Source organism: Oryx dammah, unplaced genomic scaffold (assembly GCF_014754425.2).
Source record: "Oryx dammah isolate SB20612 unplaced genomic scaffold, SCBI_Odam_1.1 HiC_scaffold_24, whole genome shotgun sequence".
In the NCBI taxonomy this organism is placed as follows: Eukaryota; Metazoa; Chordata; class Mammalia; order Artiodactyla; family Bovidae; genus Oryx; species Oryx dammah.
This window is the reverse complement of record NW_024070208.1, coordinates 30,787,122-30,798,493: the sequence shown is the minus strand read 5'-3', so window position 1 is coordinate 30,798,493 and position 11,372 is coordinate 30,787,122. Positions and strand designations below refer to the sequence as shown.

Here is an 11,372-nt window from a genome sequence, read left to right as displayed (position 1 = left end):
CAGCTGATATGAGAAGCCCAGGCATTAATATGAAAAAGTAAAAAATTTAAAAACTCCCCAGGTGGTTCCAGCATGCAACCACAGTTGACACCCAGCAGCGTGTCGCTGCCCTGTCCTTTCTGAACACAGTAAACATGTACTTCTTATTTCCTCTCCACCCAGCTCATTCCAAGCGAACATCATTCTCTGAGGTGTTAAGACACCTACTATACTCACCCTTGATTTACGTGGCCAAGCTGCCGGTCTCCTCGTGCTAAGTTATGAGACTGGAGAGCTGACTTGTTGCCTCGATGGTCTTCTCAAGTCTTTTTTCCTTCCTCATCACAGTAACTTGTGACTATATGGTCATATTTACTTGTGAGGGATCTGCATGCCGAACTTTCATTTTTTCTCTCCTTTTCCTAATCTACTTTTTCGGGACATCTAGAACCATGCGGGTGCCTGGCCTCTACTTACAACAGAAGGCCCTTTGACAGGGTTGCAGGTTGGTCAGGTAAGTTCTTTGCCCAATCAGTGCTCTAAATATTTATCTTAAAATAATCCTTACAACCCTACAAAATAGATATTCTTCTTACTCTACACATGAACCAACCAAAGCCCAAAGGTTAAGGAAGTGGACCCTGAAGCCCTGCGGTTTTCCTGCATGGTATCCTGTGCTCTGAGGGCTGAGGGGCAGGGGTAGTCAGGATGGAGATACATTCATCACATTTTCTAAAATGTCTGAGAAGCACTGGTAGAAAGCATACTGATTAGTGGAGCTCTGTTAAGAAACCCCACCTCCCACCCCAGAGAGAAAACCATAGTGTGTGATGAAGAAGTGGGGACTGGGAGAGGAGCCAGGCTCCAGAATGCCAGAAAACCCACCTTATTGAGCAAACAGCTGAGAACGAAACAAATCCCTCTCTTTTATCATCATCACGTGGAACGTGTAGCCAAAGAGCAGCATGGATTAAACCTGGAGGTTCCAGCTCTGCTTGTGGTGAGCACTGTTCCCCTCTACATCCTGCTCCCTCGTTACTTAAAATGAGGTTTCTTCTACTACAACGGAGACTCCCTGTCCATCAAAATAAGATATCTGTAGAAAATACAAATCAGATACTAAATGTCTGAATGTACAGTAACTACACTCTAGAATTAAGTCTCTACCTGAGATACTCTGTTTTCAAAACAAATTACTTCCAGATCTACATTAAGAAATATATGTGTATTTTTCTCTTTTTTTCCCCACACCAGGTGGCGTGAGAGATCTCCCAGCCAGGGATGGGACCCCGGACCCCTGCAGTAGAAGCAGTGTCCTAGCCACTGGACTTCCAGGGAAGCCCTCAATTCCTGCTTTTAATTGGTTGAATCAAAGGAGAGACTGGCACACCCCCTTTTCACAGCAACATTAATTTACAATGCCTACTGTGTATTTCTTTAAAGTTGTCATCTTGAAAAAGAGGCATAATTATAAAAAATTATATAATATCACAAGACATTTGATGTTACTGTCAAGAGTCACAAAATAACTTTAATAAATGAAATGTTCTCATGTTCTAGTACTGGATTAAACTTTACCAAGACTTAGATGTTGACTTGATTTTGTCCATGAACTCTTTCAGAAGTCAGCTCTCCAGTCACCCAGTCTGTGAAAGGGCTTCATGTATCAAGAGTCTTCTGAAGAAAAGTGCGCCAGGAGGCTGGCTGCGATAGCCTGAGGGAACCACTGCCAATACCCACTGCCCATGGCCAAGAGGCCTGCTCTGCCAGGACAGGGAAACTGCCGAGGAGATGGCCAGCAGCCTGTGGTTTGGTTTCAACCCCAAGTATAGGCTATGCATGCTCCTTCAAGCCCTCCTCCCACCCCCAATCACCTGGTTTGGCTAACCAGTGACTATATCACAAACTAATAATGGGAAAAAAAATTGAGAAAGGCTTGTGACAGTTACCAATAAGGACAGTGTGAAGGCATACTCAGTCTTACTTGATCACTTTCCCTTTGGTTTAGGTAACACAGAAGAATAAAGGGCTGACACAATACTGATTTTACTGAAGAATGTAATGAAATAAACTGAAAGAAAAAAAGAGGAAGATAGTGGAGACACAAAATTTTTACACCAAAATTATGAACAGAAGTCATTTAAAAGAGAAATATTCTACAACAGATGAAGAAAGTTTTAATTTCTTTTCACATTAAACATAGTATACCACAATCAGCTAACAGAAATTACTGTAACATTGGTCAAGATGACATAAAACTAAGGATAAATGTCTGTTATGAGGAAACCTCATTTAATGTCAGTGATGATGTCAGATACTATACTTCTCATAAGAAATAATTTATCTTGAAGAGAAAGTAAATAAGTCAGATCAAGGAGACATGCTGAGGTTTTAATAAAGAAGAAAAGCTTTGCCTTTCCCAGAATGCTTAAAATCCAGGACAATTTCGGTAAAAGACAGGAATTAAATACCAAGTGCTAGGAGGGTCACAGGCCCGTAACTCAGGCTGTGTTCACAGGACTGAACCTCTGCAGCCCTCACCTTTCGGTGAGTGAGCTACTGTTTCTGGCAGAGGGATCTTCACTGGGATGTGGTATTGATTTTAACCATCAAGCAGTCCAAAGAACTATTTTAAAAAGGGACAGTTGAGTATTTTCATGTATACACTATTAAGGCATCTACATTTTTGGTGTTTTCAGTATATAATTTTACTGCTATTTTTATTATTTTTTCATTTTGCACAACAATGATATTAGGTATTAAATGACACATTTCTTTCTCTACTAATGATCTAGTTTATCCATTTTGCAAACTCCAAATTGCAGTCTTGCGAAGGGAAATTTATAACATGGGAACACACAGAAAAATACATAGAAAACCAATAGGGAATGTGGTTAGCCATCATAAAATTTCAATCATAATTTAACTGATACTCTTTAACTTTGGAAAAACAGAAGAATAATTAGAATTAAAATAGGTATTAAAAATAATTACTAGTAGTTTATATTAGGAAAGAATACAGCCATAAATGGCTTAACTGCCCAATTAAGTAACTACCAGATTCTTCTTTAGTCAACACTAACAGAATTCACATTTGAGCCAGTCAACAAAGCATATAAATATTTAACATCTCTTGAATAGAACATCTTAGTGATAACAGAGACTACGTAATTCTACCCATTGTCATGACTGTGCACAAATTAACCAGGTTAAATATCAGAGATACACTGGGAATCCTCCCAAAACTAACAACAGAATATTCAACAAATTTTCTTAAAGATTCAGAAATAAAAATTGAACAATTATAACATGGATGAGACAGTACTTAAACAACTATCAACCTAATCAAAGACCTTTAAAATTACCACCAAAATGCACTATGATATTTTTTTATTTAGTGTACAGAAAGAATCTATAAGTACAGGTTGCAGAAAGAAAATGTTTAGTGCTATTTACATTCATTTTAAAACTCTGCTCTATACAAATTTAATTCTGATCAGTATGAACAATATTTTTGTAGATCTACTGCATATAAAGCCTTTTCATCAAAGCATTAACAATGAATAAAATAACCTGATTACCTTTAAACGAAGCTGACTGAAACCATTTACACTTACTGCTTGTAAGGGCCGTGGACACTCGTTTCAGTACAGAACATTACGTCAGCCTGCAACTTCATTTTTATAAAGGCTAGAGTTATTTATATGGAATATTGTTCTATATACTACACGCCAATCTATATTTAAGTTCTATAGTTAGGTATTTTATGAGGTTTTTATTAAATATATTCTACACATATTCGCAATTTCACCCAGGAAGAATTTCTTCCCAGGGAAAAAATATAAAATCTTGTATATTTTTTTTACAGGTTTAGATGAAACTAGCTCATGCTTTAGTGCTGTGCAAATTGTTTTTAGCATATCAATTTTTAAATTATCGGTACAAAACAAAAGAATGGCATCCCTAATCAAGTATGCCTTGAAAATCAGCTTTTGATTTTAATACAATTGCAAGCACTAATACCCAAGGCAAACTACATAAGGAAACAAAATTAGTCCTATGGAGAATTTTTAATTTTAAGAATTCATTTGAGCTCTCATTAATGAGTAAGTATGACACGGGACACAGAGATGAGCAATAATTACGGAAAAATTGAATTTGCTGATATTCAAATACATAAAAGTGGTGAATCAATGAGGTTTTCTAATATTTCTGTGCAATCATGGAAATCTACGAGTGACTGGAACTCCCCCCCGCGTTAAGGCTAAGACGCGCGCGCTCCCTCTTGTGCTGTGTGAACAAGCCTCCAGTCAATCTGACTGGAGTGCACGTGTGAAGGAAAAACAACTAGTTTCACAAGCCCTCTGCTGAGCACTTCCAACAACAGGCACATTGTGTCTTTTCATTTGTTGCAGTGAGAATAGCCGCGCTCAGGGCAGGATTCTGTGCCAGTGCAGCCGCCATGCTGACTTCGGTAGAATTCACCCAACATTTTAGTTTCTTTTCTATTTTTTCCTCTCATGTTGGCCCAGCAATTAACTTCATTAATTGCTGAGTGTCCTCCAGTGTGGATTTGCACATATGAGTATTTCTAGGTACCATAAACCATGTTATAAATTCTGATGAAGAAAATAATTGTCAATCGTTTTTAGTGCAAAATTGTATTTGGAACACTTGATTTGTTAGTTCTGGTGAAAACTTTTGTGGCAGGAAAATGGTTTCTGCTATGAAAAAATCACTTGTTAACTTTTCCCCTGGAGATTGACTTGCATTCAAAAATCAATTTATATTTATATTTAAAAACTGCTTAACATAAACAAAACTACTAGAAATAAAAAGTCATAGTGAAAAATGTCCTTGGTTCTTTTTACTTTCATGAGAGAAGATGACAGTGTCCACGTGGTGGTTGAGGTCCATGGGTCTACAGGCAGACGCTTCCTGAAGGTTCTGAAGCGATGCCGGGTCACCCTTGGCCCGGCAGCATGAAAGACAAAGACCATGCCACACGTGCCAGGTAGACCGCTTACAGGATGACACAACAGTTACTCTCTCCAGTCTTTTCACGATTCCTCTGACCTAGGGAAGTGAAGAGAAGCCTTGTTTATAAAGATGCTTGGGGGAAGCAGAGGGATTCCAGCATAATAAGAAACAGGGATTTTTCTTTTTTTGCTTAATGTTGGCATTTTTTTAAATTAAAAGGCTATAATAAATACCCTTTTAGTTTTAGCCTGTTTCCAAAATGCCTGGTTATCTGCTTAGCAAGCTCTGACCATACACAATGAAAACATCCTTTCCTCAGAATGTCCAAGAGGACTGGAGCCATTTGTGAATGCCTGCCTCTGGGGTGCAAGGCAGGAAGCTCCCAGCACACAGCTCACCTTGGGAGTTTGGCTCTGGCAAGGTCTCTCTGGCCACCAAATGCATCACTGTTGTTTTGCCAAAAGGAAGCTTTAATGCTGTGTGAAAAGAAGACAGTTTGTTACACATACATCAACCTATTGGAATCACTCACCAGAATTGAGACCACTTTAAAAATTGACTGCTTTCTGTATGACTTCCTCAACAGATAGCACTTCTTACCGGATACAGCATTTATTACATAATGAAATTAGGTTAATATTATCAGAAGCAATTTTTATAATTCAGAAATTATTTAGCTATGACTATTAGTTTGACATATAAAAACATATTGTGTAAGGAAGGGGAAAGAGAAAATACATAATTGCTTAATCTAATTTTATTTAGTCACCTAATAAAATTCCTGCATTAAAGAGGTCACCACAATGTAGAAATAGAAGAAATGACATATTAATGATTTTAAACATAATAATAATAATTTTATTATTTTCAACCTTATATTCTTCTATTAGAAAACAATTTTCTTTAAAAGGTTATTTTAAATAAACGAATCACTGTTTGGCATTATTAGTAATCACTGTTTTCTAATCTAGGCTTTAAAAGGTTTTTCTCATTTATAAGTAACAATTTTTATTATGAAATAGTTCAGAAATAGAGTAACATAATACACCCATGTATCTATGAACCAGTTATACAAAGTAAATCCCTTTGTCATTCCGTGTATAAAATGAGAAGCAGACAGTGGAGCTATAGCCTGGAGTTGTTTCTGCAGCTGCAATGTTCTAGTTCTGAGTTTCAATCTACTCCCCTCACTTGGAATTAAAGGCAGGCTCAGATCAGTACCCAACAAGCTCGGTCCTCCTGCTACCCGCTGTTTAAATCTTCCCTATAGGATGATGGTTAAGAAGAGCCCTAATAAAATTCAATATTCCTAATATTTCATATGATCAAGGTGACTTTCCATCTTATTTAATGCCAGCCAGCCACTATCTGGTCTATTCTCTTAACTTCCAAAGTTGAAGTGAAGCGTAACGGCCCCCAAATACACAGTAGGCTGAAACAAGAGGAGTGCCCTTACTGGATAATCTCCTGGGCCTGCTTCAAGACTGAAACGCAAACAAAATTTTCTACTACCAAACATTTCACTAAAAGTACTGGGAAAGCCTGACTGAATTTGCAAAGTCCACACAGCAAGCTGTGGACCACTCTCACACCGCTTCCTGACCGCAGGCAGCCAGCCCTGCAGTAAGCGCACATCCTGCCACTCACTCACTGTGAGATGGGTTCTGAGTGCTATCTGCCTCCTCCTGATGCCTCAGTTTCCCCCACCCAAACTGGGAGACAAATTCAAGCACCCGGACCTTACCACTGTATCGATTAAAAGAAACAGTCCAGGGAAGTGCCTACCTCAGGGCTTGGCCCAAAGAAGCACCCCATAAATTTTATTGCAATCACCATTATCATCTTTCTGAGCAGCAAGAAAAATGGGTCTCAGAGAACAGGTGTGCAAACTGAGATGCAAATGTGGAGAAACATTGTGGTCAGGCCTAGGAAGCTGCTGAGGGGCTTACCGATTTAGGCTACACATCTGATTAATGGGCACAGTTTCTTCTCCACCTGAATTTTAATTCGAAAGAGCAGACACTGACACTAATGGTATCAGAGGAGAAAAAGGAAGGGGGATACGAGACCTGAGACGCCCTCTCTCCTTCACTGTGGGGGCTCTGCCTTCTGTATGGCAGTGCACGCTTCACACAGGAGCCACTGGGGGCGACACACCCCTAGCAGAGAGGGAGATGGAAGGGGGGACTGGGTGAGCAGAAATCTGCATTTAAAGGAAGATTCCAACACCCACGGGGTGGCAGGGTTACAGTACAGAGCAACCCTCAAGCCGTGTAGAGCATGCCCAGGCCTGCTCCACGCTGGCCATTCAACTGTGTGACCCTGTGCACTGTCTCCTCATTACTCACATTCAAGAATATAGGAGACAAAGAAAGACAGTAACCAAAACCCCCCAAGGAGTGAATGTCATTACCCAGATTTACTGAGCAACTTAGAGGATCCAGGTTATACTCTCATGTTATTTGTCTAAATCACAAGACCAGAGAGATGGTTTGGTTTTGAAAAGATTGACAGCAACATAGTAATAATGTAAGTCAATCTATCAATCATTCAAAAATAAATTCCAAAAAACAATCAATGATTTGATTTTAACACAAATTCTATGATCTTTAACATGAAGTTGGAGCTTTAAAGCCATAACAGAGAGGTAATTAAATTAAGTAGGTGAGAAAATGCTCACACAGGTCAACACTTAAAGGGAAGTGGAGTCTCAAGACACACTAGTGGAGTCAATAGGTTAATTCAGGCCACGTCTCCCAGTGACATTCCAAGAGTTACTTGAGGCACAGATAATCAAAGAAAGACTAAAATACGGGGTCCCACTTTCAATGAATGTGAAATTCACTGAACAGCCATGGACAACACTTGTAATTACATACTGAAACGTTCTATCTATCTGTCATAATAATCACTTGCATTCATCTACTCCAGCCCTCGTCACACAGTATTTTAACAGTGAATTTTATCTGCTTCTAATATCTAATACCAGAGTACCTTGAAGGAAAAGACTCTATGTTTTTCAATCCTGTATCTTTAACTGTTTAGCACTGTTGTCACATAAGAAATGAACAGATGCTGAATGACCGAGTGAATGAATGAAAAGAGCCTACCTTGAAGGAAGATCGGATTAAACATTTCAATTGTTAGGTTTAGAGGAAAAAACTCATGACTATATGTATACAAAGATACATTAAGGTAGATCACTTCCTCTGCCTACAAATTTCTATTGATAATTATAATGTATGTGAAATACTTGTACTTAAAACCAAATTCTGCTCGCGTTAGAAAATGCACCCCCATGAGGGGGCACTATTGAGCCACGTCTCTTCATTCACACATGAAGAGCAGTAATAACAACACAGTGTGTAATAGGGGCCAAGCACTGTTCTGAGGCACTACGGTTATTCTACCTTGCTGATGAGGAGACCACAGGACTAGGACAGACAGCAGGCAAGGAACTGGCTCGAGCTCATGGAGCCAGTGAGCAGTGCAGCTGAGTTCCAACATGGACAACCTGGCTCTAAGGTCTGCTCTTCCAGTCGCTACGCTTCACTGGTTCTCTAACATGACTCACTCAACTGTATTTCTGCACGATTAGCAATTACATCAATTCCAGTCAAAATGAAAAACATCCCTTCAATATTATATCTGAAAATCCACCATCATAAACTTTGCCGAGTTTGTGTCTGGATTTAACTTAAAAATATGACATCTAAATTATATTATCCAGAAGTAAAATTAAACTACATTTATAAAATAATAAGTGTGGATTCCCATCTCTAATGGCTTAAGAGTTTATTTTACAAGGTGGTAAACACTTAAGCATAGAGCTGAAATTAGAATGCAAAATGCAAAAATGTAGACATACCAAAAACTAGGCAAAATTCATAGAGTTTGAAATTGTATGTTTTTAGCAAAACCAGACATGAGCATCTAAACAAACAAATGAGTGATGCTGCTGCGAGATAGGCACTAAGTCCCATTACAAAGGTGACCATTACCTCCTAATGTGACATTTCCGTGCAGAAATCTTCCTTGATAAATAAGGCGTAGAATATTTGGACTGCTGACCTGCTCTTCTTCCCAGTCTGAAAAGAACCAAGGAATTGTTCGGTGCATTTCAACATAAAATTAAGGCATTATCACATTGTTCTAAAATTCCGATCCCATTCAGATGAAGAGTATCACAGAAGACACCTGGAGCTTCCTGCTAACTGGAATAATCACGAGTCTCGCAAGCACTGTTCTCACTGCTTCTCACTACACAGCAGGACCTGCTTAAGATTAGTCTTTGCTTCTTAAAGAACACTAAAATGTGCCCGAACACAGTCCTGAAGTTTAAAAACTAAAACAAATGAGTTGGGGAAAGTCTAATCCTAGACTTTAAAGAGTCTTTTAAAAAGAAGTCAGTTGAAAATTAATTTTAATTATCAAAATAACAGAAAACATCGCAATATTCCAGTATCTGTACCTGTTAAAACATGTATTTGAGGCTGGAAACAGTAGGTTTAACAAAGATTTTTAAAAGCATTAGTATACTGGTAAAGAGTATAACAAAAAAAAAATTATACCTCAGTAACTAGAAAATTAAAATTTTAAAAAGCAGAACAGTGCCTACTTTTTCATAATGTGGATAACTTTATTGCTTTTAAGCCAACTGATAAACATTACAGAAGATACAATTTTAGTTCACTTTACTCAAAATTCTCAGAATGAACTTGAAAAGCAACAGATATCACAAGGTACTATACAAGTATGAAATCTAGGATAATGTACAAAGACAATCGAAAGGCAACTGGTGTGCAGAATGGATAACAGAATACTTCAGTTTAGAGTATAACTTACCCTATTCTGGTAAAATACGGAATAAGATTCTGTCAAAATAGTGGCCTGACACTGTATCATGACAAAGTATGGGGTCAGTAATTTTCACTACCTTGTAGATACAGAATTTAAAGTTGTGATTTTGATAGAGATTTGAGAATTCCATCATCACCTTTCTTAAGAATTCTAGCATCATGTGTGTGTTTCCTACAGAAATTCCTGCTTTCATGAGGTAACTGTTAACACAAAAACTAGTTTAAAACACTCCCAAGAGCAAGTGACAGAAGATAAAGGAGGTGAGTGGAGGGCTCTCCCTTTTGCCTTGTTTTGACTGTTCAAGATGATGGAGTGAGTTTGATACCACCAGTGCCTGTCGGTGACTCAGCATGGCGGGAAAGGAGAGATGAGCACCAGCCCCGCCCCCAGCCTCTCCCCCGGCCATCCCCCTTCAGTGCCCTCTGACTCCCATGGTTCCAGGCCCCTCTCCTCCAGAAGGAAGACCAAATAAGTTGTTAACACTTTGGTATGGATTACTTTGAATTCATCACACCCAAGATTACTGTGAGTAGAATATTTCCTTTAGCATTGTTCACTGTGTCAATAAATCAGGAAAACTCAGCAGTGGCCACAGGACTGGAAAAGGTCAATTTTCACTCCAATCCCCAAAAAGGGCAATACCAAAGAATGTTCAAACTATCGCATAATTGCACTCATTTCACATGCTAGCAAGGTAATGCTCAAAATCCTTCAAGTTAGGTTTCAACAATAGGTGAACTGAGAACTCCCAGACATACAAGCTGGATTTAGAAATGGCAGAGGAACAGGAGATCAAACTGCCAACATCCACTGGATCATAGAAAAAGCAAGAGATTCCAGAAAAACATCTATTTCTGCTTCACTGATTATGCTAAAGCCTTTAACTCTGTAAATCACAACAAATTATGGAAAATTCTTAAAGGGATGGGAATACCAGACCACCTTACCTGCCTCCCTTCTGAGAAACCTGTATGCAGGTCAAGAAGCAACAGTTAGAACCTGGACATGGAACAACAGATTGGTTCCAAATTGGGAAAGGATTTTACATCAAGGCTGTATACTGCCACCTTGCTTATTTAACTTATATGCAGAGTACATCATGTAAAATGCTGGGCTGGATGAAGCACAAGCTGGAATCAAGAATGCCAGGAGAAATATAACTAGGGATCATGGCATCCACTCCCATAATTTCATGGCAAATAGATGGGGAAACAATAGAAACAATGACAGACTTTATTTTCTTGGACTCCAAAATCACTGCAGATGGTGACTGCAGCCATGAAATAAAAAGACACTTGCTCCTTGGAAGAAAAGCTATGACGATCCTAGACAGCATATTAAAAAGCAGAGGCATCACTTAGCTGACAAAGGTCCATATAGTTAAAGCTATGGTTTTTCTAGTAGTCATACATGGATGTGAGAGTTGGACTATGAAGGAGCTGAGCGTCAAAGAATTGATGCTTTTGAACTTTGGATTTGGAGAAGACTCTTTAAAGTCCCTCGGACTGAAAGGAGATTCAACCAGTCCATCCTAGAGGAAATCAGTCCTGACT

General features: G+C 38.8%; 1 protein-coding gene across 1 annotated transcript in view; it reads right to left on the bottom strand.

Annotated features, from left to right (window-relative positions):
* Positions 1 to 2,020: 2,020 nt before the first annotated feature.
* The window catches only part of UBL3 (ubiquitin like 3), a 48,728-nt gene continuing 39,376 nt past the window's right edge, over positions 2,021 to 11,372 (bottom strand). The window contains exons 3-5 of the mRNA XM_040267446.1: positions 8,961 to 9,047; positions 5,358 to 5,435; positions 2,021 to 5,055 (exon numbers count right to left, since the gene is read on the bottom strand). Of these exons, the coding sequence (XP_040123380.1) occupies positions 5,003 to 5,055; positions 5,358 to 5,435; positions 8,961 to 9,047 (218 nt within the window). The 3' untranslated portion in view covers positions 2,021 to 5,002. The remainder of the gene's footprint in view (positions 5,056 to 5,357; positions 5,436 to 8,960; positions 9,048 to 11,372) is intronic.